The 26,825-nt window shown below is 39.3% G+C and overlaps 1 protein-coding gene across 1 annotated transcript in view; it reads right to left on the bottom strand.

The window, feature by feature from the left end:
- The window catches only part of LOC117501807, a 94,039-nt gene that overhangs the window by 44,937 nt on the left and 22,277 nt on the right, over nucleotides 1-26,825 (bottom strand). Inside the window, exons 2-4 of the mRNA XM_034160767.1 lie at nucleotides 9,629-9,734; nucleotides 4,226-4,378; nucleotides 645-3,136 (exon numbers count right to left, since the gene is read on the bottom strand). Coding sequence (XP_034016658.1) covers nucleotides 645-3,136; nucleotides 4,226-4,378; nucleotides 9,629-9,734 — 2,751 coding nt within the window. The remainder of the gene's footprint in view (nucleotides 1-644; nucleotides 3,137-4,225; nucleotides 4,379-9,628; nucleotides 9,735-26,825) is intronic.

The raw sequence follows: 26,825 nt of genomic DNA, 5'->3' as shown, positions 1-26,825 counted from the left end.
TTATTTACGATGCTACAAATTCTACAATGTGAGTCAGACACTGGTGACAGTTTGGTGTTCAAATTGTAACGTTTACCGGAAAAACACCCATAATGAGAAATTAGCTTGTTGTAACATGTTGCAACATGTTAGCCCACTTATCAAGTACATGCCCAAGATGTCAGTTTTTGCTGATGATACGTTTGTTTACATTCATATTATGGACTGTCCCTTTAGGTGTTCTAACACGCACAGCCTCTTTCGTTGCTCCTCCTACACCTCCACACTGTTTACACTTCTTTAATTGATAAATCCAACTTTACCAAACTGATGTTTCACTTTCATAACTTAAAAAATAAACAACACACACACACACACACACACACACACACACACACACACACACACACACACACACACACACACACACACACACACACACACACACACACACACACACACACACACACGTTAAGGAAACCTTTGTTTAGTCTTTACACATTCCAGTACCTTATAGATAACCTGCTGTTAGGGAAGAAGATTAAGGTTGCCATGTGTAGCTGTGTGTTGTCTATTAATCTACTACTACTGTGCGTCATTATTATTACATTTTAAATCCACTTCTGCAGGTCACAGGTGAAAAAGAGCAAAGTTTTCTTACTTACCCCTGAGTCAGGTCAGGTTGGATGACTGTCAGATGCCCGTGTTCCTCAGTGTGTGTGCTAGCACCCGGTTCTGACTGCAGGATTGCCGTCTGTTTTGGCACAGTTCCGTTTCGTGTAACTGTATCCACCCACTCAGTGCTCTGTGCAGCCCTATTGTTTTCAGTCTCTCTGGCATCTGATTGCAGATCAGCGCTACATGTCAGAGTACCTGAGACAACATCCAGTCTGCCAGTATCTTCGACTGCGCTTTGTGTGTAGTTGCCTCTGGTTCCTTTGCTCTTGTCCCTCTTGTTCACTCCGGTAGTCGGGAAAACTTGCTCTTCTGCTTGTGTCACTTTGGGTGTGATTGTGCGTCCCACCTTAGCTGAAGGTGCTGATCGATACTCAGGACTCTGGGTGCTATTGTATACCTGGTATTTTATCCCATGGTTTGAGAGTTGTTTTTGCCCATTAGGATGGTCTCGTCTTCCGAGGTTTGAGGCCCTGGCTCCCTGTGATCCCTCCTCTTGCGGTTTACAAGAGGGTGGATCCAGGTCACATTCCATCTGCATTTTCACCTGCTGAACCGGTGTTGCTGGAAACTCCTCCTTTTGCTCCTCCTCTCTCTGCACCCATGCTTTCGTTGACTCATCTTTCCTTTGACTCCTTCCACTGTATCCTATAGGAAACTCTGATTTTTCATTTTCCTTCTCTTGAGCCAACCTCTGATTTCCTAGATTTTGGAGATCCTTTAGCTTTTCTTCACAGCTCATCTTCCCTCCTTCATTTACCACCTCAGTTTTAATAATTAAGCATAAATCCTTACCATCCCTTGGACTCTTCATTACTTCTTCCTGCTCCAACTCTTTCATTCCTTCTACCAAAAATGATTCTTTCCTCTCACCTGTTGCTCGCACCCCTTTATTCACGCTTTCCTCCACATTGTCCTCTTCAGCGCTGTAGTAGATCTCAGTGGTACTGGCTTCATCCGATCCTACACTCAAATATGATGGACTGCAGGATTCCTCAAACCGATCATCAATTTGTCCAATGGGGACATGAAATTTCTCCGTCTCCGTCATTTGGGTTTTTATCACAACACCCTTTACCGCAGTCATTGTTCCAGGCACAGCGGAGCCAGGACCAGAGCTCATCTCTTCAGTGACTAATTCTCTCACGACAATCACTCTGGGTTTGCAGTCAATAACCCGAGTATCCTTCCCTTGGGGTGTTGCATAGTCAAAAACAGGAGGGTCAGAGTGTTGAACTTCAGAAACTGATGTAACAGTATTTTGAATGACTAACACGCGGTCCGATTTCAGGTTTGAATGAGAAAGGCTCACGTCTGAATAAGAAACGATCCTGGATTCTTGACCTACAGGTTCCAAAGGTAGATATGGACTATCAATGTCTGTTTCTGTATAGCGAAACTGCTCAGTAGTATGACTTTGTTGAGAAATGAAGTTCTCAGGGAAGAGAGACTGATAGAGCACATTACAGACATCTGAATCAATCACTTTTCCTGAGCTGGAACCTTCACTGGAAGAGAACACCTTTGTGTTCTTCAATGCAGCGTTCATGTTGGTAAGACCACCATCAGTCTCCCTCCGGTCACTCGCAGAGTGCAATGAGGTGGACAGACTGGAGTAAATGACTTCAGATTCTGTGTGGCATTCATTCATTGTTTTAACTGCATCTGGTTCAGATTTTGTGTCAAGACGTGTTATCTCAGTATGGACTGACGTTGGGGTTGAACTGTTGATCTCTGAGGTAAACCCCTCAGGAAACAGTGAATCATACAAAGCCCCATAAACAACGGCTTGATTTGGTAAAGGAGCAAAGTTTCTACCCTTAACAGCCGTGGGAATTGGCGTAGTTTCGTTGTTGGAAGCTTTAGGAACAGACTTGCTTGATTCTTCATGATGCAATGTTGCAAAATCGCCGGAGTTAGCTTGCAGTGGGAAATCTGTATTATCAGCGATATTATCAAGTGGATGAGGTGGTACAGTCACACTGGCAGAGTTTACGTTTGTGTCCGACAAACGGACACCATTTTCATGTTTGAGGTCTGAACTACTATGGACTTCTAAAGTCTTGCTAGTGGTTATGCTCGCAACAGGATCAGCATCCACAGCAGAACTGGTCTCCACATGAGTTGTGGGTACAGATGAACTAAACAAGTCACCATCAGGAGGAAGCTTCTCTTTCTGATTTGCTGAATCTGGTTCTTCCAACTGCTGCCCCTCGTTGGTAGCTGTCTTTCCCATTTCAAACCCATCTGGAAGATCAGAGCTGTCAATCACAGGCTGCTGGGATTCTGGGACTGTGTTTAGATTGACTGCTTCTTGATTTGTAGCAGCTGAGTTCGATTCAGGTAATGACTGTGATTGGTTTGTGGCTACAGGGGGAGGAGAAGGGACATCAAAGGAATCAATGGTGTTGAGCTCTGGATGAGACATGCTGAGTGGCGCCTTTGAGTCGGGCTGACCCATCTCACTGGGATCCAGGTGATTCTGTAACAAGACCAGTTTCAGCCATGAGAAAATAAGCATTTTAGTAACAGTCCTTTGTAGACATGGACCCACAAGCCCAAAGCCAATTTTCACCTAATCTGTACCACTTAAGGGTACTAAGCAACATTTACAATCCACCCTCAGTGTACCACGGACTACACAAAAATGTATGGTGGCCATCCCAGGGTGGGAGCTGTAGCCAGGAAGGCATCTATGAAAGATTACAAAGGGTTTAACATTTCAAAGAGTTAAAATCATATTGAATATTATACCACACTATTTGTCTGAACATAAAGATTCCAAAAATGTATACTTTAGGCCATCTATGACTCAAAGCTATAGAGTTATAGGGTAAAAACATCGTAATTGTTACAAAAGTTAATTTCAATTTGTTCATTAGTCAAAAGTTAAAGTTCTTCCAAATTGGTAAAAAGTGATGCAAATTACTGGTTAAGCTAAAAAGAATTAATAAATGTAATTATTTAACTGTATTGAAGATTTGGTCTCAAAAGTAATGGTCAACCAAGGACAGCCTCAATTGGATTCTAAGACAGATGTTACCCTGTCACATGCTAACTAAACATAACAGATGGCACACGCTGTTCCTTTTCAACGTCATATTAGCTCAACCACAGGTTTACATCACTTTTTTTTTTTTTTAACCAAAATTAGAGTAACTTTAATTTTGACCACTGTACAGACTGAAATTGACCATTTTAACCATTTTTGGCATTGTTAAACCCATAACTCCATATCATTCAGTTATAGATAGCCAAAACCATACCTTTCTTGGAATCTTTATGATCATACAAATAATGTGGTACACATTCCAATATGAATGGAGCATTTTTAAATGTTGACCCTTGTGTAATCCTTCACTGACTTGGCACCCTGGGACTGCCACCAAACATTTTTGTGTTGTCCATGGATTGTAAGTGAGCCTGGATTATAAATGTTTACCCCCCCCCCCCACTCCTTAAGCGGTATCAAAAACCTGCTTGGCCCAATGGACTACAACTTAACAAAAGCTAACAAATGAACAAATCCTTCCTTAACAGATGAGAAAACTACACTTTAAGAACATGTTACCTTCTCTGGATCCTCATTTTCTTGGTCATAAAGTAAATGCATGCTCTTTGAGATATTCTCATCTTCTTTCCTCTTCTTTTTGAAGCCAAAGCTAAAGGTAGCGAACCGTTTTGGCTTACGGAGATCCTGCTCCGAGGAGCTGAATTTGGCGCTCTGAGACAGAAAGAAAGAAGGATAAAAGGGAAGAAATGAGATGGAGAAAGGATGCCACAAAGTAAGAGAAGAAAAACAATGAAATTCAAAACTTTAAACATTTTGTGATTTTAAATGATAAACCTATTAATCAAATGAGAAAGCCAACTCAACCCCCTTCACTTAAAAATATTCATCTCCATCAATGTGAAACTACCATCCTGAAGGGGGCAGCCTTCTTTGTACATACATGATAACTGTATTTCTGACAGTTCATTTTTGTTGGTCTCTAATATTTGAGAAAATCAAGTTCTGTTCAGTTTTTGACAGTTTTATTACAGAGTGATTGCTTACAACCGTCGTTATGACTTTATGATTTGAGCAGTTCCTCCACAATGAAATAACTCCAAAGTGAAGTTTGAAATTTCACAATTGATTAGTTCTTTAATGTATGATTCTTTTGGTTACTGCCATAAAAAAAAAAATAAAAATGAATGAATAAAATAAATATTCCATTTTATTTTTAAGATAGTTTTATAAACACATTTTGTTGTCTGAAATAATTTCTAAATTAAACATAAATCTTTAACATCAAAGTAATAAGTATATTATTAATTTAGAGTGCACCATTGTAGCTTGTTGTAGTGTTCAATCAATTCTTTCTCACTGACAAATTGTTTGACCACATTTTTTTCTTTACATTCCATACAAGCTTAACGCACAGAAAGCATTTACACTCTGCCCTCACTACACGCATGACTTGGAATGAATAAACTTGAAAAACTGCTCCACCCAAAAAGAGGAATTTTCTTAAAACGTGATCTTCTGAGCCAAGCGGCTGGTGCTTAAACGCTGTGCTTTGAAAACATAAATAAAACTTAACTCCCAATGGAAGATTTTTCAAGACAATATCATGATAACACCAATTCCCAGGAGATGACTGACAGCACAAACAAGGTAGAAGCACGTCTGTGAATTTACCCTCAAATATCTCGTTGCATGCTCCAGAACCCAGAATTAAAACCTGCTTTAAACATCACAATTGTTGTAGGTTTCAGTGGCACTAAACAGCTGGAATGCCTGAGGTGACCCAGTTCTTCCACCCTGGATGCTTTGACAGAGATTAAACCTCTCAAATGGAAAGGTTGATGGAAAATAGTGCCCATGCACGCTGTCATGAGTGAGTGCACCTGATGTCTATGACAAATGCGAATGGAACACGAGCCATCACTGGCATCAGACAGATTCTAAGTGGGTGTGACAGGTCAAACTCTTAGCACTCTGATGCATAGTTTGGAAGGTATGAAGTAAAGATATAATGAGAAAAAAATAATAATAAATAAATGAGCATGTTTTACCTCAACTTAAAGAGGTGGGATTCTACTAATTGTTCACATTAATTTAGTCTAAAACACGTGAAAGTAATGAAAATGCACACACAATGCATTTTTTTTCCTTCTAACAGTATCAGTAGTTTACTGTTGTGCATAAGCTTTCCTTATCTGACTATAACCTGAAGACAGATTTTAGATTCATAATAAAACAAACATGCAACTTTATTCCTTTCTTGTCCACTGTATAAAGCACATCTTCATCCCATAAATGACAACTGATGAATATAATCAAGAGGGTTAAAAAAAAATAAAAAAATCAGCTTTTTCCCTGTTGCTCAGTTGTAGAAATACTTAAAGCATTCTGGCGCCTTGTACTGGAGGAAAGTTGTGTTACATCTCTTCTGTTTCCTGAATTTTAATTGATGTAATGTATATTGTAAAAATAAACAGCTCGATTTATTTTCTCTCTCTCTTTTTTTTTAGTCTTTATAGTGCTGCAGATAATATACTGAGGGAATCCTTCAAATGGTGATACAAGCGCCAAAGTTAGCACAAATATTCCTTAGGCATTAGTTTGGACTGGATTCTATGGAGTTATGGGGTAAAAACAACAAGAATGGTGACAAAGGTCAGTTTCAGTTTGTACAGGGGTCAGAAGTTAAAGTTCCTCCAATTATTGTAAAAAGTGATGCAACTTATTGGTTGAGTTAATAGGGTTTTAAAAAGGAATAGTTTGCATCCTGTGTCATGCTTAGTTGTCATGTTGCAGGGTAACATATGTCAAATGCCACAGAATCCAATGACGTCAACATAGTTTGACCTTTACCTTGCAGACCAAGCATTCAACACAGTCAAAACTATTCCATTTATTAATCCTATAGTTCAACCAATAATTTGCATCACTTTTTTTTCACCAAATTGGAGCAAGCAAAAAAAAAAAACCTTTAACTTTTGATCCCTGTACAAACTGAAATTGATTTTTCGTCGCCATTCTTAATGTTTTTACCCCATAACATTCAGTCATACATAGTCCAAACTAGCGCAATTTTGGTTCCAGCTGCACTATTGAATGAACATTTTAGGTTTTTAACATTTTTTTAAAATCATTTAACCACATACACCAACACATCCAGGTATAGGTGCTATCAAAATAAATATAAAAATAGTTAAGCTAGCAAATTTACAATTTCTGATGCCTTATTTAATTAATGTAAAGCCTGATTTACGCAGCTGCACAGCTGTATTCTGTGTCATGCAGTGACATGTGTGACAGTTTTAAAGCTCTCCATCTCTGGATTATGCTTTATTTTGGACTAATTTGACTCTCAAGCTTTTCTTTCTACAATCTTCACCTCCAAATCAAAGGTAAGCTGAACAATTTCATCTTTTACTGGCTTTGTGCTGTAAATTTGCAGACTTGTCTGATCCATTTGTAATCAGCGTGTGCGCTATAAAAAATGTTATAATATGATGGCAGACGAATTAATGAAAGCAGAAACGTGTCAAATCACACAGCCTTTGTGTCTGATTTAAAAGATGCACATCCAGACTGCGGGTTATCTGTATTACAGACAACAAACTACAACAGACAAAAACATTTTTTTTTCCTCTCCCAAAATAAGACATCCTCTGTTCTTTATGAATGACATTAATGTTGACGTGCAGCACAGCCAGCTGCAAGAGCTCAGAGGCTATGGAGTTAGATTTGTCTCATTAATATCTGAAAGGAAATGCTTTTTACAAAAACTACAGATTTTGTTTATTTTTATTTATGTCTAGAGTTTAAGAATCCAGTGACCAGTTTCACATTTATTTACTTTAAGACTCAATAAAATGTTGTTGCCATAGAAAACCTGTAAAGCCTGCTTTTAGTACACAGAAAATTCACAGGAGGTATTGATAAATGAATCGATAAGGAATCTGATCGATAAGCGGAATCGATAGATCAAATCTTATCAATACCCATCCCTAGTTCTGATTTCATTCTGTTTTCTTTGTCATCACTGGTGATATGACTGCTATGAGATCAGATAATGGTCACTTACAAACAGGGAAACAAAAAAGATTCAGGAAAAAATATCACAAGGACTCAGAAATGGACAGATTGTCATCAAAAACTGTAACAGTGAAACAAGGCCAGAATCACTCACATCTACAACAGGCAGCTGTCTTCATATGACAGAAATGACACAGAGGATGTAAATCTAAGAGTGGTCCACACAGTCAAACAAGATGATCCTTTTGGTGCTATACCATAGTTGATATGACTGATGGCTGACAACAGATATAAATAACTAAGTGACCACTTTTCACCTTTAAAAAAAAAAAATCATAACGGTTTTAGGTGGTAAAAAATATAAATAAAATAATTTTTTTTTTTCGTGATCACCTGCGATTTACAAAGAAATGAGAGTCTGTGTGATCCAGTTTTTACAATAATTTTCCAGAAACTGGCAACTCTTTTTGTTGTCATGTACACTGACAAAATAATAATAACAAAATTTAAAATGAGGCTTATCTTCATAATGAACTGGTTTATTCAATGGAGAAAAAGAATCACATTTAATTGCATTGGCATGGGAATGCTAGTAACATTTCAGTTTAAGTTTTCTTTTGATCTACAGATGAAAACCAATAATTAGGGGAAAAAAGGCAAACACTACATCATCAAATTTCTGTCATACCTAAAACGTTTGCAGATTAGTTAATGCTAAGTATTTACACATTTAGCCTAATATTTGCAAACATCAAGCTAAAGATTTAGCTAAATGTTGAGACAAATATGCACCTTAATAAAAGACAAACACACCTCCTGGAGGATTACAAGTGCTGTTGACAGATCAGAGGCAAAGATTCCTTTCTTTGTCATGCTGTTTTTTTAGACAGTGCTCGAAATAATTCATGGCACCACACTCACAGTTTGACAGTAAAAACCTACAAAGGGCTGTGCAGGGACAAAGCTTTTATTTTGAAACAAACTGAAGAAACATTGAGTTAACAATAATAAGTCTTTTAATGGCCAAAAATGTTTTTCAAAACCTAATTTCTGAACTGCAACAAATTGTAAATGGGTTATGTTATGTTATACACTCTTAACATGATACAGATCACCCTGTGCCTACATCCAGCACCCCCCTAACCAAAAGTTACATTTTTTTATGAGCAATAATAATGCAAACATATGACCAAATAAAATGGCTTTCTATATACATAAAGGGCTACGTCTGTCTGTCTGTATGACTGTCCGGGATAAACTCCCAAACTATAATATGTAGCCCTAAAAATATATATTCTGAATCTTCATGACATGGGAAACAAACTGGTACCATTTTTTTTTTAAAGTTGAACTGAAAATTACCCCCAAAATAGCCAGCTGTGAGTATAACCGGGCAGATTCAAATTTCCAGCCCTGTATATGTGTTGGCCATCTCTGTTTATTTAATCCCTTCCTTCAGCTACTTTATATTCTCAACTGTTGAGCACCTGATTGTCCTGTACAACCCAATTTGCCTTCCTGTCTGAATACATTCATTTTATGTTTGTAAAATTTCAATGTAAAAACAGTGAAATACACCACAACCTCAGTTTCGATTCATTGATATTTACATTTACTGTTACCTAGCTTTTGTGTGTAATTTTGTTAGAAATTTGATTGCAAAACAAAGTCTGCATGAAGGACTTCAAATGTGTTTGTCTTTTAACCAAGTATTTCCACTTACTTTGGAGAGTCCACCTCTTATAGTTCTGCTGGACAAACTTTAGCCCATTAACTATTATATTTATAAGACATCAGCAGTACAAAAACAAATGTTGGGAAAATGTTTTGATTGGCATTTGGCTTATGTCTAAAACAGGTTAACCCGGGCAGTGCTGTGTACCCCAGCTAGTAAATCAATAAAAGGAAAAAGGTGGTTGACAGTGAGCAAAGTTGTCTGACCTTTGACCTGGGAGCAGTGCCATAGAGAGAAAACCTGTTGTTCTCTGGAGTGCTGACAGCAAGCGAGGCTGCTTCATCCTCAGAGACCAAATTCTGCTTAGCAGCACTGAGGGACACACAACAAAAAAGATCAGTACTTTATATTTTAAATACAAGTGCATTAATCCTAGCTTGACAATGTTAATTTGGTCAAATGCACAAGTTTTATTTGTACTGGATAAAATACTGGAATCAGAAACAATAAGATGATGATGAATAAGATGAACACTGCTGAAAGATTAAAAAGGTAATGACTGGCTTCAGTGGTTTGTATAAACCTCCGTACAATCAGCTGCTCCAAAGGGGACTTTAACCACCCCCCAAAAACAAACAGCATTTGCCCTGTAAAAGCCAACATTTTCAGGTCTGAACTGCTTCAACAGCATGTCTGATCTGGAGATTCGTCATGATTTCAATATTTTTTTTTTTTTTTTTTATCTCCTCACAAAAACTTTGGGGGAGTATTCAGAATCAATCTGTCCCTCCAAAAGTCCTGTAAGTGCAGCTTCTCCTCATTCAGTTTGTGGATTTCAATGAAATGATGCACAATAGCACACATATGAAGATGTGCATGAAGAAAAACAATTCCTCTCTGATGTCTTCAAGGGTCACTGGACTTTTGTGTTTAATTAATGACATCATATGGTGTCATTGATCTCATATGCAAACTCATCTAAAACCAGGTTGTTTAAGTTCACTGAAATGTCACACAATTGGAGCATACCACGTGGAATCACTTCCCATCTTGGGCCTTTCTTAAGTTAAGCATTCAGTCTGCATGTTCATGTGGGTTCCCTCAAGCCATGCCTGTTAGGTGAATTGTAATGTTAATTTTGTCACCAGTTTTTTACTTTAGTCTTAGTCGTGTGTCAAATGTCCTTATTAGTTTTAATCATATTTAGTCATTTAAATTTCATTTTTATTTAGTCGTGTTTTAGTCGACTAGAGGTCTGTAAATTTTAGTCTAGTTTTAGTCAAAAGAGAACTGGTTGTACAGTTATTCACGGCACTTCACTTTTTCCACACTTTATGTTACAGCCTTATTCCAAAACAGAGTAATTTTTTCCCCTCAAAATTCTACTCACAACACCTCATAACCACATGAAAAAAAGTTTTTTTTTTGTTTTTTTTTACATTTTTGCTAATTTATTAAAAACATGTGCAATCTGAGATTTCTGACGTCCACCAAGGGTGGACGAGGACTCAAAATAAAAAGATATGTGATTCATATCGTGACCCGGTGTTGCCGACCGAACGGTTCCTGCTAAAAATTGGTCCCCCTAAAAATCGGTCCACCCTACCTTCACTGCACTAGAAGTACATCTATCTTGGAACTGAATATGATAAGATGACCATGGAGCTGGTTGTTTTCATTTCCAAATACAGTATCACAAATAAATAAAAATGTGCTTCACTGAATATCTCCTAATTTATTTACCAAAATAATCAAGCCAAAACTAAGTAAACACAATGCAAAATACAAGTTAAATATAAAGCAATGCTAAAATACTCTCAGCTGTATGAGCATTGTCTGTTTTAGAATAGGTATATATATATATATATATATATATATATATACACACACACATACATACACACACACACACATTTATTGTTATTTACATTAATTATTAAGACCCAAATGCCTTATTTCCAATTTGTGCATGTTCAATAAAGCCCCTCTATCAATCAATCAATCAATCAATCATAAACACTTTTTATGTTTATGAGCTTTATGAGCACACGAAAGAGTTTGCAGCTACCTACCAGACTCTGACGTCACCGCGCTAACGTCTGCTGAATGTCAGAGGTGATAAGTTCCAAAAAGAGTGTTTTCAGTATTAGAAGTGTTTATTTCTCATGAGCTTTTATATGAATATATGAGAAATATGCTATATTCTCAAGGTCAGCGCTAGGTCACTTCAGCAAAGTGACCAATCGGAAGGCGAGAATTCATATTTCCACGACTGGCCCCTCTGTGAAAACGCGCTCGGGCTGTATGGTGTTTTATTGAAATCAGCCAATTTTTTTAATTGTCTCTAAGTTGCTTCTAACGGCCAACTGACAACTATCATTGTCTGGAACAATGAGATTTATACACCAAGCTGACCTAAAATGAACCATTGTACATTAAATCGACTTTATTGACAAGTCTGACCTGTTTGAAAAGTGACCAAATTACATGTACTTTTATTGAGTTCGGCGATGTTTTCACTGAGAAACTCCAGCCCTCGAGGTTAATCTGCCTAGATACCGACCTTGAGAATAAACACATAAATGAAGTGTTGTTAGAGAGACCTGCCACTGATGTCATGGTGCAGCTCAACTCTGATTAGCTGTCACCGCCACCACTCAAAACAAAAAACCCGAACAGACTGAAACAGAATGTGACTTCTTAACCTCTTAAAATAGGTGAAGGTTTGCCATCTTTAAATTTTCCAAGTTCTGTATCCCAAGAATGTTTCCTGTCAATTTGAAGACTCTGGCAGTAATAGGATGGGATTTATGCTACACATAGGCAGACAGATGCAAAGTCTTCATAATACCCAATGACCATATTTGATAGCCTTGAGTAAAAATAGGAGAAGCTTGGTTCTCTGGTCTTCCTTCTTGTTCAATTGATCTGATACATCAAAAACCTAAACTTATTAAAAATAAATCTGTTTATCCTGATGGCATGCCATTTTAATCCAGAGGTGTACAAGGTGATAGAATTCACTGTCTGAGTAATTGTGCTATGCCAATGAGATGATTAACTCATTCATTCTGTTTAGACACTCACCAGAATTTTAGCTTTGCCAAAGCCTAAGAAAATACATTTTTACATTTTACTACAAATGATGTTGCCCCATCACTAAATAGTCATGCCCCCACCAAATGCCACCAATAAAAAGTCAGTGGACCCGCCACTGTGCTGTATAAAGTATTCTATAAGTATAAGATTCCCTGCCTGTTCTGTGTTTGATCTTACAATAATGTCACTGTACCTGTGCAATATAATCATTGCTTTAAAAAATGAAACATGCTGCTTAACCAGATAAAGCAATGAATCACTGCTTGGGGAATGTTGAAGAGAACCGGCTGAGCAGCAGCTGGCACCGTATCTTAACGTGGCTTTGCAAAGCAAGCATGACATTTGCATGAAACAAAAGTAAATTATTAAATATGTAGGAAATTTGAGATAAATTTACTATAATTATTGACACATTTAAAGCAACCAATAGTAATTAGTACACTGATTATAACCTTGCTTACTTTCTGGTGAATGAAGAGGTGTATATTTTTTTTAAAGCTCTGCCTTCAGTTTCTTATCCTGGGATGTCCCAGTGACTCAAGCAGGAGTGTCAAAGTCAACAGAGATGTTCCGCCACAAATCAAATGCTGTCATCACTTCATATAAACAGTACAAAGGGCTCTCTGTGCACACTCTCCGGTTTCCTTTGCACTGGTGGACAAAACCGGAAGCATAGCAAGCAAACAATTTTGCGCTTATTTGTGTAACGTGTGCACGCGGCAAACATCTGCCATCCTGCAGACTGGACCTTCACCTGGTGTGTGCATTCGTAAAAGGTGACACCTGTTGAGTCTGCAGGACAAACAGTGGTGTTTAAAAGACAAATGCAGCTGCAGCAACAGGGAGGTGATGCTCTTACATAAGCTAACAGGATGAGCTGCTGCTAAGTGTCACATAGTAAAGCAGAAATACATTTACAGCAAAGCTGTAAGACACACAGGCTGTGCAGAGGTAAAAGGACAAATACTTCACCTTAAGCATGGTATACATGAATGCAAACAGCTGCAAGGATTCCCAAAGTCACTGTGTGGACTCAGCACAGACAAAAGCTTCTTATGAGTGACTAAGTTGGACAAGGTTCAACAGGACATAACTGACAAATGACACCACCTTCTCTGCTAAGTGTGTTTGCACAACAAGGACACTAATAGAAAGGCAACCAGAAAAGTGATGATAAGATCACCCATGTGCATGTGAGGCTGCAGACTGACTGGCATGAGCTACAATCAAACAATAAATCAAATTAATACGAGTTTGACCGTTTTAATTCCGTTATCATTATTAGTAAAAACCTGCACCACAAGTAGGGCATGTGTGAAGGGGTTGTTTGTGTTTGAGAGGTTGTGTTGATTGTCTGGATATGTTAAGTGCACAGATCAGTACTTTTATCTAAATTATTACTATTTAGCATTCAGAGCTAATGTTTGCTAACTATTTGGAGAATGTGTCAGGAAGGAATGAATGAATAATGCAAATGTGGGTGGAGTGGCAAATACAGCACATACAAACACTATGATCACTATAGTAAGATTACTATTACAAAACACTTCATTTAGAAATATGTAAAGCACGGGTGATTTCAATATGAGTCAAAATAAATTACAATTTTTTATAATGCATCTCACTGATGAACTATAAAAGAACTGGTGAAACAGAACCACATCTGCACTTCAGCTCAGTTAAGACCAAATGAAAAGGATGAATGTTTGGTGTTGGCAGAGGCACACACTCTACCCAGTGCTCTCTGGAAAACACTGAGCTGCATTTCATTCTTCCACAAAGATAATTCTGCCTGCAAAAAGGATGATATTAACATCATCCTTTTACCCCACAGTGCTCTTTTAAAGCTGTATTTGCATGCACACAGGGAAGTGTCCACCTGCGTTGCGTGCTGTGCATCATACTTTTCAAGAAGTGCCTGTTTGACAGCTGTGAAAGTTTTTTTTCCCACCACAACAGCTGATTAAGACGTTGAACTCTGAATCCTCAGAGACATTTTCACTTTGGAAATTTTTCCATGATGAAAAGACACTGAACGAATGATCCAGACATGTTTCTCAGCGTTAATCTTCATGACAGTGCATGTTATTGAGGACATTTTTCACAAATTGTTCACACAATGCAGCAGTTTAAAAAAATAATAAGATGTAGTACATCAGAGATTTCAAAGCAGGAATGCACACTGTGAAAGCTTGTAAATAATTTTTTTACAGTACACTGGAGAGAGGTATTTGGTGATTGCCATACCTTTGCAGGACAATGAAGCTCCAGGTTTGTAGGACCCAGGTGCCTTCTGTCTTACTGTATGGTTGTGAGACTTGGAAACCAACCAGGACTTTGGTACTAGGTCTCTTTGGAGGATGCTTGATTACCACTAGAATGACTTTGTGACAAACGAGCAGTTACTTCAGCAGGGAACCTCACCTCCAGCATTTTTGCTATGTGGTGTGGCCTCAGTGGCTGGAGAAGACCGAGGACATTCCCACGTTTCACCTTGTTGCAGCAGACAGGTGGTTATTTTCAAGATTTGGGGACAGACTGGTTGGCTGCCAAGTACCCGCACATAGATACTTTATGTTTTTCACCAGGCTCTTCACACTTCTACTCACACGCATCTTCTTTTGTGATTAAATACTGAGCAAAAGTTTTGGCCACCTTAGAATTAAAATTTAATTTTAAACAAAAACCTACTTTAAAATAGAAACATTTTTATGACAAGAAAAATAAATGAAAAGCAACTAATCCATTATATTGTAAATTTACAAATGTCAAATAAGAAAAAAAAAATAGATTTTGTAATTAATTATTGTAAATGAATCATTAAAAATTACTTTAATAAAACATTACTTCGAAGCGTTAGATGTCGTATATACAGAGAGAGAGAGAGAGAGAGAGAGAGAGAAACTCAAAAAAGACGTATTTTGACAGCACAGAAAAACCAATCAATGTTATCATGCAGAAAATGTCTGATAACATTGATTGGTTTTTAGTTCTGAAGCATGTAATTTTCTCCCCGACACAGTTTTTAGTTCAGTCTTTCCTTTATGACGTTTTAACCCTTTATCTTTTACACTACATGATCAATGTAACCTCCTTGTCTGAAGTCTCCTAAGAAACAAATCATCTGTCTCCAGTTTTGTCCTTGCCATTTGCTGGAGAGTTAGTTCGCTCTGAGACTGAATTTTGTATGGAAGTAGATGCAAGTCAGCCCCGAGGATGTGTTGCACAGAACTCAATGAATTTTGTTCTCTGAATTAGGGTCAACTGCGGCATTTTTTTTCTGGACTTTAATGTCTTGCAGAACAAACTTTAGGGTTCCTAAAATGAGAAAAAAAAAAAACACCATTATTTCCCAGTAAAACCATTTCCTGCTATTCATATTTCAGAGTACATTTGGGTAGATTTTTCGACACACTATATATATATATATACAAGGTCTATTAGAAAAGTATCCGACCTTATTCTTTTTTTCAAAAACCATATGGATTTGAATCACGTGTGATTACATCAGACATGCTTGAACCCTCGTGGGCATGCGAGAGTTTTTTCACGCCTGTCGGTTACGTCATTCGCCTGTGGGCAGTCTTTGAGTGAGGAGTGGCCCACCCTCTCGTCGTTTTTTTCATTGTTTAGGAATGGCTCAGAGACTGCTGCTTTGTTTGATCAAAATTTTTTCAAAACTGTAAGGCACAACTGAGTGGACACCATTCGATAAATTCAGCTGGTTTTCGGTAAAAATTTTAACGGCTGATGAGAGATTTTGGTCTGGTAGTGTCACCGTAAGGACGGCCCACGGTGCCTGACGGTGATCTGCGCTTTGAGGTGGCAGCGTCTCGCCGTTTCAAGTTGAAAACTTCCACATTTCAGGCTCTGTTGACACAGGAAGTCGTCAGAGAACAGAGAACTTTCAGAAGAAGTTGGCATGAGGAGTTTATTCGGACATTCCATTGTTAACGGACATTTTGTAATGAAAGAACATGTGGGCAGAGTCGCATGTCGGGCCGGACCCGACCGCGGGGGGTCGCGACAGGAAAAACACCTCCGTTGGAAAGCTTAACGGGCAAGATGGAACATGCCCAAGCTGTTAAACAATTTCTCAGTTACTCACTTGTTGAAAGCCATCAAAAGCCGCCTGAATTTTACAAATGGTTTTCAACACGGAGGTGTTTTTCCTGTCGTGGCGCACACAGATTCGCCGAGTCGTAACGGAAACGACTCGGCGAATTGTCCTTAAACAGTGGAATGTCCGCATAAAGTCCTCATGCCGGCCTCTTCTGAATCTTCTCTGTTCTCTCACAACGTCCTGGGTGAATTAAGCCTTAAATTAGGATGTTTTCAGGTCGAAACAGGCCGACGACGGCGCCTGGAAGCGCTGCAGGACGTCCCGCTCTGTGGGAAGTCCTGCAGCGACAGAAACACCCCATAATCTCTCATCAGCCGTTAAACTTTTCACCGAAAACCAGCTTAATTTCTCGAATAGTATCCACTCGGATATTCCTCACAGGTCCAGAAAAAATTTTGATAAAGCAACGCGCGCCGTCTGGAGCAGCATGTGAAACAAAGAAATTCAGCCGAGAGGGCGGGACCACATCTCACTCAAGGCCTGCCTACATGGAAATGATGTCACCGACACGCGTGAAAAAACTCACGCATGCGCACGAGGGTTCAAGCATGATTGGTGGAATCGCACGTCATTCAAATCCATATAGTAAAAAAAATAAAAAATAAATAAAAGGGTCGGTTTATTGTCTAATAGACCTCATATTATATATATATATATATATATATATATATATATATATATATATATATATATATATATATATATATATATTATATATATATATATATATATATATATATTCGCACTCTCCAGACAAAAACAAAAGTCCCAGTGCTTTTGTATGCTTTGCCATGTAATAAACACCATAGCAGATTCATGAATCAGTGACAAAATTGAAGTTGCGCTGGGGCTGGACAAGACAGCGACCCTAAACACTGCTCAAAATCTACTAAGGCATTCGTGCAGAGGAACAAGTACAACATTCTGGAATGGCCGTCTCAGTCCCCAGCCCTGAATATTATTATTATTATTGGTGTTATTTTAAGCGGGCCGTCCATGCTCAGAAACCAACAAACCTGACTGAACTGGAGATGTTTTGCAAAAAAGAATGGTCCAAAATACCTTCAACCAGAATCCAGACTCTCATTGGAAGCTATAAGAAGCGTTAAGAGGCTGCCATTTCTGCAAAAGGAAGATATACTAAATATTGATGTATTATGTTTATGTATTTTCAAATTTAAGCACCTGCCTAATTTTGTTTAAAAAATTATTGCACACTTTCTGTAAATCCTAGAAACGTCATTTCACTTCTCAAATATCACTGTGTTTGTCTGCTATATGATATATTTAACTGAAGTTGCTGATCCAGAGGGCAGCACGGTGGCTTAGTGGTTAGCACTGTTGCCTCACAGCGAGATGGTCATGGGTTCAATTCCAGCCTGTGGCCTTTCTGTGTGGAGTTTGCATATTCTCCTCGTGTTTGCGTGGGTTTCCTCTCTCCTCGTGTTTGCGTGGGTTTCCTCTGGGCATGGGCGCAATTGTTGGGGGATGGGGTGACATGTCCCCCCCAACTTTTCAACCGGGGGGGGACAGAATATGGTATGTCCCCCCACCTTCTGACATATATGTGTGTACTTGAAACATGCTACGCCAGTCTTAAGTGCAAACCATGCCAGAATAGTATCTTTGTTTCTGCAAGTTTGTATTTTTAGGAGCATTGATTTGTTCACAACACCTGTTTCTTGTTTGTCACATTCGGAATTTTCTGGGACTGCGTTTGCCCAGATTTGAAACCAAAAATAGTTGCCTCTAGGGACTAGTGTCTACACATAAGTATCAATGGACCATATGCTAATTTACTAAATTCTGAAAGTTAGAAAAGGAAATCAGAAAAGCTATCTGGGACCTCAGAAAGCCCATCTGCAATTATTGCTTGATCTCCAAAATCAGTCTATGCAAGTGGAATTATGTTCAGTATGAGTGTTGTCATTAGTGCCACTTTGAAAATTAAATTCATCCTAAACTTATGATCTGTTGTTTTTTCAAACTTACGCAAAAACAAATCTTGAGAAAAAAAAATACAGTATGTGATAGGTAATAATTATTAAGAGCCTGTTCTTTCATATTTATGAATACATTTTACCACACTGCAGTTGTTTTTTGAATGAAAACTCAACCTATCATTCTTTTTGAGTTCTACACGTGGTGATACCTTATTTACACCAGGATGTTAATTAAATCAATGCTGGCTATTCTCAGAATAAAGTACTTATATCCACAGTTTCAAATTGCATAAGTCAAATGGTGTCCACTTTATATTCTTCTCAAAACATTAAAATTACTGTTCTGGATGCTCAGAATGCATCTGAGCTTATCTAGAAACCGTTGGCTTCTGGGGGCCTAAAGCAGCCCCCAGACCCCCGGCCTATGGGCTTCGGCCCTACTGGCCTCGCACTTTGTCCCCCCAATTTCTAGTTTTAAATTGCGCCCTTGCCTCTGGGTGCTCCGGTTTCCTCCCACATCCAAAGACAAGTGGGTTAGGTGGATTGGGAACTTTAAATTGTCCGTAGGTGTGCGAGTGGGTGTGAATGTGCTTGTTTGTCTGTTTGTGGCCCTGTGACAGACTAGCGTCCTGTCCTGGGTGTACCCCGCCTCGCGCTCTATGACTGCTGGGATAGGCCCCAACCCCCCGTGACCCTTAATTGGACTAAGCGGTTGATGTGTGTGTGTGTGTGTGTGTGTGTGTGTGTGTGTGTTGATACAGACAACCAATGATTTATAAAGGAAAATCATCGAAATTAGGGGTGTCCAAACTTTTACATATACCACTCTCATATTATATATATATATATATATATATATATATATATATATATATATATATATATATATATATATATATATATATACACACACACACACACACACACACACACACACACACACACACACACACACACACACACACACACACACACACACACACAGTTATCACCATTCACTAGAAATGTAAGATTCAGAAAACCTACACTAATATTTTCCTGTGGGACTGAACTGTGCACCAAAATCCCACATTGCAATTTGCTTGTATCTGCTTAACAAAGATACAGTATGTTCAACGTTTGTCATCATTCCAGATAATTAAACCCAGTTGAGATGAGACATTGGAGCAAAAACTGGCACTAAGATGTTGCTGAACTACATCACCGGACACAATAAAGCTGTGTGTGTGTTTTTAAATTGTGATTAATACTATGGCAATGCAACAGGCATGTGGAGAGGCAGGTTTACCTCCTACAGTATCTCTCTCAATCCAGTAAGAGGACGAACTAATCTCACCAGAAACTAAGCCTCTGGGTGTGTTTGTCTCGATTGAATAGGAAACTTTGCAATTTAATACAGCAGATGTTAAAAAGTTTCATCAGCTATCATGCTGAAAGAAAGTGACTGCAGATAAAATCCTACGCTTGGATTAAATCTCTGACCGACAAACACGTTGAACCTAGGTGCTGTGATTTACATAGATCAACAATGTTCAACAACACTGGAAAAACTAAATTCTGTATTTTATTTCATCCTGTTAAATTCTGTGATCAGCTTTTGTGTGAGCAGGTGATTATTCTTCCAGTGTTGGTCTGTTTTTTTTTTTCTCTCTCTCCTGTGCAAACAAGATGTCACTCAGTCTGTTCTGCAGTCAGATGAACTAGTGAGGCTCCGCTGTCCAACCATCACCTCACCTATGTGTACATGCACGCCCTTTTAGTCCATACGCACCTCGGCAAACAGTCTTCAATACTGTAATTTACCACAATACTGAATCAAATGTTTAGACACATTGAAGGTGTAAGCATTTCATTATTCTTAACAATGAAGTAATACTCATAAATAAACTGGTGACCCCGACCAAGTGGGTGCAGCCAAAAGGACAACAAATAAACATCTTAAAAAATACGTTATTTTAGGAGTTCTTCTCGTGAATTGTATTTTTTTTCTTCGTGCGCATGCTTGAGTTTTTTCCACGCCTGGCGGTTGCGTCATTCGCCTGTGGGCAGGCTTTGAGCAGTGGTCCAGACCCCTCGTCGGATTTTTATTGTGAGGACAATGTCTGAACGATTTGGAGCTTTGCTGCATCAAATTTTTCCAGAAACTGTGAGAGACAGCCAGGTGGAAACCATTCGGAAGATTCAGACGGCTTTCAGGGACGATTCTATGGGGATCACACAGATTAAGGAGTGTTACAACCGGTTTAAAGACGGCACACAATGGCAGAGGGCGCGCCGCGCAGCGATTGACAGGCTGAAACGACCAGATCATTTCCAAACTGAACGCTGTGTTGATCCGGGACGTTGTCTGACTACTACAGAAATGGCAGAAGAGGTGGACATACCACTTTTCGGCACATTCCACTGTTACGGGAGTTTTTGTCATGAAAAGATGTGAGGAGGAATTCGCGCGTCGGGATGGAGCCGCTAATGGTACGGGACAAAAAGCAACGCCGTGATTAAGCTTCACAGGACATGTTGTGGCATGTCCAGCTCGTCCACAATTTCTCGGATAGTCACACGACTGAAAAGCCACCGAAAGCCATCTGAATCTTCCAAATGGTGCAAGAGCTGAGCATGTCCTGTGAGACCAACATGGAGGTGCTTTAGTCCCGCGCCATTAGCGGCTCCGTGGCGAATTCCTCCGCTCCTCTTTCCATGACAAAAACTCCTGTAACAGTGGAATGTGCAAAAAAAGTGGTATGTCCACCTCTTCTGCCATTTCTGTAGTAGTCAGACGACGTCCCCATAGAATCGTCCCTGAAAGCCGTCTGAATCTTCAGAATGGTTTCCACCTGGCTGTCTCTCACAGTTTCTGGAAAAATTTGATGCAGCAAAGCTCCAAATTGTTCAGACATTTTCCTCACAATAAGAATCCGACGAGGGGGCTGGACCACTGCTCACTCAAAGCGTGCTCACAGGCGAATGACGCAACCGACAGACGTGAAAAAACTCACGCATGCGCACGAAGGTTCAAGCTTGGCTGATGCAAGCGCACATGATTCAAATCCATATAGTTTTTGTAAAAATTAAAAGGTCTGATAGTTTTCTAACAGACCTCATATACTGCAATGTCATGGAATTACTTTTCACTGCTATGCTGATGATACTCAGTTGTACATGCTGATAACTCCTGGTAATATCATACACAAAGACTTTAGAGAAGAAGTCTCAAACTGATTCCAGAAAGGGTCAAGAGGGTGCAGGTTTTCTTTACATTCCATCTGCTCAAAGTGGTGTTAATCAATGAAATCACCTGGTGGAGTGGGTGGTTGCAAAGAAGAACCTGCACCCTTGTGGCCCTTTCTGGAATCAGTTTGAGACCTCTGCTTTAGAGAATTGCCTTGCTTCAGTGAAAAGCTGGATGTCCAGCAGTTTCTTACTTTCGTAAATTAGGAGAAGACTGAAACAGACCATGAACCAGTCAACAATTTTGACCTAATCGGTACCACTTAAGATGATGAAACAACACTTAGAATCCAGCCTCAGTGTACCATGGCCTACACAAAAATGAAATACAGCAATCCCAGAGTGGCAGCTGCAGTGAGATTGGGGTCAATGAAGGGTTACACAGAGGTCAAAACTTAAAAATGCTCCAATCGTGTTGGAGAATATACCACATTATTTGTCTGATCATAAAAATTCCAAAAAGCTATAGTTTGGACTATGTAACAGAAAGTCCCTTCGGCTGCTCCCTTGTTTGCACTCGGGGTCGCCACAGCAAATCCAAGATGGATCTGCATGTTGAATTGGCACAGGTTTTACGCCGGATGCCCTTCCTGACGCAACTCCACATTACATGGAGAAATGTGGCAGAGGTGGGATTTGAACCCGGAACCTTCTATCACTTCCTGTTCCGGAGCACAGCGGTGTTTTGCTGTATCTGTTAATTTTGGCTCTCTGTTGGGACTGTTTACACAGAGACTGCTACCTGCTGCTTTGGACTTTGAACTAATAGTCTTTTTCAAGACTTTTTTACTTTTTTACCTTTTTATTTTTTTATTTTTTTTTTTTTTTTTTTTTTTTTTTTTTTTTTTTTTTTACTTTTTTACTTGACTCTACTGGTGGTCGGCTCTCACTGCGGTATTGTATCACTTCTTGTTCCGGAGCACAGCGGTGTTTTTCTGTATCTGTTAGCTGTTTGATCTGCGCAGTTAGATTGATCTAGTTATCTAGATTACGATTTGTTTCCCAGTGTAATCTTTACGTGCCTTAACTAAAGCACTCCTTCTGCTGAATCACCTCTAAATTATTTACACATTATTCGCTTTGCGTGTTTTTAGGAATCCGCTAGCTTAGCGTAGCTACTAGCTCTTAGCCGATTTAGCATGGCGGCTTCTCCTGTCTCTCCCGCACTTTTCTGCTCTGGGTGTGAAATGTTTAGTTATTCCTCGGCCTCCTTTAGCAGTAATGGTACTTGTAATAAGTGTAGCTTATTCGTAGCTTTGGAGGCCAGGCTGGGCGAATTGGAGACTCGGCTCCGCACCGTGGAAAATTCTACAGCTAGCAAGGCCCCTGTAGTCGGTGCGGACCAAGGTAGCTTAGCCGCCGTTAGTTCCCCCCTGGCAGATCCCGAGCAGCCGGGAAAGCAGGCCGACTGGGTGACTGTGAGGAGGAAGCGTAGCCCTAAACAGAAGCCCCGTGTACACCGCCAACCCGTTCACATCTTTAACCGTTTTTCCCCACTCGACGATACACCCGCCGAGGATCAAACTCTGGTTATTGGCGACTCTGTTTTGAGAAATGTGAAGTTAGCGACACCAGCAACCATAGTCAATTGTCTTCCGGGGGCCAGAGCAGGCGACATTGAAGGAAATTTGAAACTGCTGGCTAAGGCTAAGCGTAAATTTGGTAAGATTGTAATTCACGTCGGCAGTAATGACACCCGGTTACGCCAATCGGAGGTCACTAAAATTAACATTGAATCGGTGTGTAACTTTGCAAAAACAATGTCGGACTCTGTAGTTTTCTCTGGGCCCCTCCCCAATCAGACCGGGAGTGACATGTTTAGCCGCATGTTCTCCTTGAATTGCTGGCTGTCTGAGTGGTGTCCAAAAAATGAGGTGGGCTTCATAGATAATTGGCAAAGCTTCTGGGGAAAACCTGGTCTTGTTAGGAGAGACGGCAGCCATCCCACTTTGGATGGAGCAGCTCTCATTTCTAGAAATCTGGCCAATTTTCTTAAATCCTCCAAACCGTGACTATCCAGGGTTGGGACCAGGAAGCAGAGTTGTAGTCTTACACACCTCTCTGCAGCTTCTCTCCCCCTGCCATCCCCTCATTACCCCATCCCCGTAGAGACGGTGCCTGCTCCCAGACTACCAATAACCAGCAAAAATCTATTTAAGCATAAAAATTCAAAAAGAAAAAATAATATAGCACCTTCAACTGCACCACAGACTAAAACAGTTAAATGTGGTCTATTAAACATTAGGTCTCTCTCTTCTAAGTCCCTGTTGGTAAATGATATAATAATTGATCAACATATTGATTTATTCTGCCTAACAGAAACCTGGTTACAGCAGGATGAATATGTTAGTTTAAATGAGTCAACACCCCCGAGTCACACTAACTGTCAGAATGCTCGTAGCACGGGCCGGGGTGGAGGATTAGCAGCAATCTTCCATTCCAGCTTATTAATTAATCCAAAACCCAGACAGAGCTTTAATTCATTTGAAAGCTTGTCTCTTAGTCTTGTCCATCCAAATTGGAAGTCCCAAAAACCAGTTTTATTTGTTATTATCTATCGTCCACCTGGTCGTTACTGTGAGTTTCTCTGTGAATTTTCAGACCTTTTGTCTGACTTAGTGCTTAGCTCAGATAAGATAATTATAGTGGGCGATTTTAACATCCACACAGATGCTGAGAATGACAGCCTCAACACTGCATTTAATCTATTATTAGACTCTATTGGCTTTGCTCAAAAAGTAAATGAGTCCACCCACCACTTTAATCATATCTTAGATCTTGTTCTGACTTATGGTATGGAAATAGAAGACTTAACAGTATTCCCTGATAACTCCCTTCTGTCTGATCATTTCTTAATAACATTTACATTTACTCTGATGGACTACCCAGCAGTGGGGAATAAGTTTCATTACACTAGAAGTCTTTCAGAAAGCGCTGTAACTAGGTTTAAGGATATGATTCCTTCTTTATGTTCTCTAATGCCATATACCAACACAGTGCAGAGTAGCTACCTAAACTCTGTAAGGGAGATAGAGTATCTCGTCAATAGTTTTACATCCTCATTGAAGACAACTTTGGATGCTGTAGCTCCTCTGAAAAAGAGAGCTTTAAATCAGAAGTGTCTGACTCCGTGGTATAACTCACAAACTCGTAGCTTAAAGCAGATAACCCGTAAGTTGGAGAGGAAATGGCGTCTCACTAATTTAGAAGATCTTCACTTAGCCTGGAAAAAAGAGTCTGTTGCTCTATAAAAAAGCCCTTCGTAAAGCTAGGACATCTTTCTACTCATCACTAATTGAAGAAAATAAGAACAACCCCAGGTTTCTTTTCAGCACTGTAGCCAGGCTGACAAAGAGTCAGAGCTCTATTGAGCTGAGTATTCCATTAACTTTAACTAGTAATGACTTCATGACTTTCTTTGCTAACAAAATTTTAACTATTAGAGAAAAAATTACTCATAACCATCCCAAAGACGTATCGTTATCTTTGGCTGCTTTCAGTGATGCCGGTATTTGGTTAGACTCTTTCTCTCCGATTGTTCTGTCTGAGTTATTCTCATTAGTTACTTCATCCAAACCATCAACATGTTTATTAGACCCCATTCCTACCAGGCTGCTCAAGGAAGCCCTACCATTATTTAATGCTTCGATCTTAAATATGATCAATCTATCTTTGTTAGTTGGCTATGTACCACAGGCTTTTAAGGTGGCAGTAATTAAACCATTACTTAAAAAGCCATCACTTGACCCAGCTATCTTAGCTAATTATAGGCCAATCTCCAACCTTCCTTTTCTCTCAAAAATTCTTGAAAGGGTAGTTGTAAAACAGCTAACTGATCATCTGCAGAGGAATGGTCTATTTGAAGAGTTTCAGTTAGGTTTTAGAATTCATCATAGTACAGAAACAGCATTAGTGAAGGTTACAAATGATCTTCTTATGGCCTCGGACAGTGGACTCATCTCTGTGCTTGTTCTGTTAGATCTCAGTGCTGCTTTTGATACTGTTGACCATAAAATTTTATTACAGAGATTAGAGCATGCCATAGGTATTAAAGGCACTGCGCTGCGGTGGTTTGAATCATATTTGTCTAATAGATTACAATTTGTTCATGTAAATGGGGAATCTTCTTCACAGACTAAAGTTAATTATGGAGTTCCACAAGGTTCTGTGCTAGGACCAATTTTATTCACTTTATACATGCTTCCCTTAGGCAGTATTATTAGACGGTATTGCTTAAATTTTCATTGTTACGCAGATGATACCCAGCTTTATCTATCCATGAAGCCAGAGGACACACACCAATTAGCTAAACTGCAGGATTGTCTTACAGACATAAAGACATGGATGACCTCTAATTTCCTGCTTTTAAACTCAGATAAAACTGAAGTTATTGTACTTGGCCCCACAAATCTTAGAAACATGGTGTCTAACCAGATCCTTACTCTGGATGGCATTACCCTGACCTCTAGTAATACTGTGAGAAATCTTGGAGTCATTTTTGATCAGGATATGTCATTCAAAGTGCATATTAAACAAATATGTAGGACTGCTTTTTTGCATTTACGCAATATCTCTAAAATCAGAAAGGTCTTGTCTCAGAGTGATGCTGAAAAACTAATTCATGCATTTATTTCCTCTAGGCTGGACTATTGTAATTCATTATTATCAGGTTGTCCTAAAAGTTCCCTAAAAAGCCTTCAGTTAATTCAAAATGCTGCAGCTAGAGTACTGACGGGGACTAGAAGGAGAGAGCATATCTCACCCATATTGGCCTCTCTTCATTGGCTTCCTGTTAATTCTAGAATAGAATTTAAAATTCTTCTTCTTACTTATAAGGTTTTGAATAATCAGGTCCCATCTTATCTTAGGGACCTCGTAGTACCATATTACCCCAATAGAGCGCTTCGCTCTCAGACTGCAGGCTTACTTGTAGTTCCTAGGGTTTGTAAGAGTAGAATGGGAGGCAGAGCCTTCAGCTTTCAGGCTCCTCTCCTGTGGAACCAGCTCCCAATTCAGATCAGGGAGACAGACACCCTCTCTACTTTTAAGATTAGGCTTAAAACTTTCCTT

Source organism: Thalassophryne amazonica, chromosome 20, assembly GCF_902500255.1.
Source record: "Thalassophryne amazonica chromosome 20, fThaAma1.1, whole genome shotgun sequence".
Classification (NCBI taxonomy): domain Eukaryota; kingdom Metazoa; phylum Chordata; class Actinopteri; order Batrachoidiformes; family Batrachoididae; genus Thalassophryne; species Thalassophryne amazonica.
Note: the sequence above shows the minus strand (reverse complement) of the source record. Positions and strands in the feature narration are given on the sequence as shown.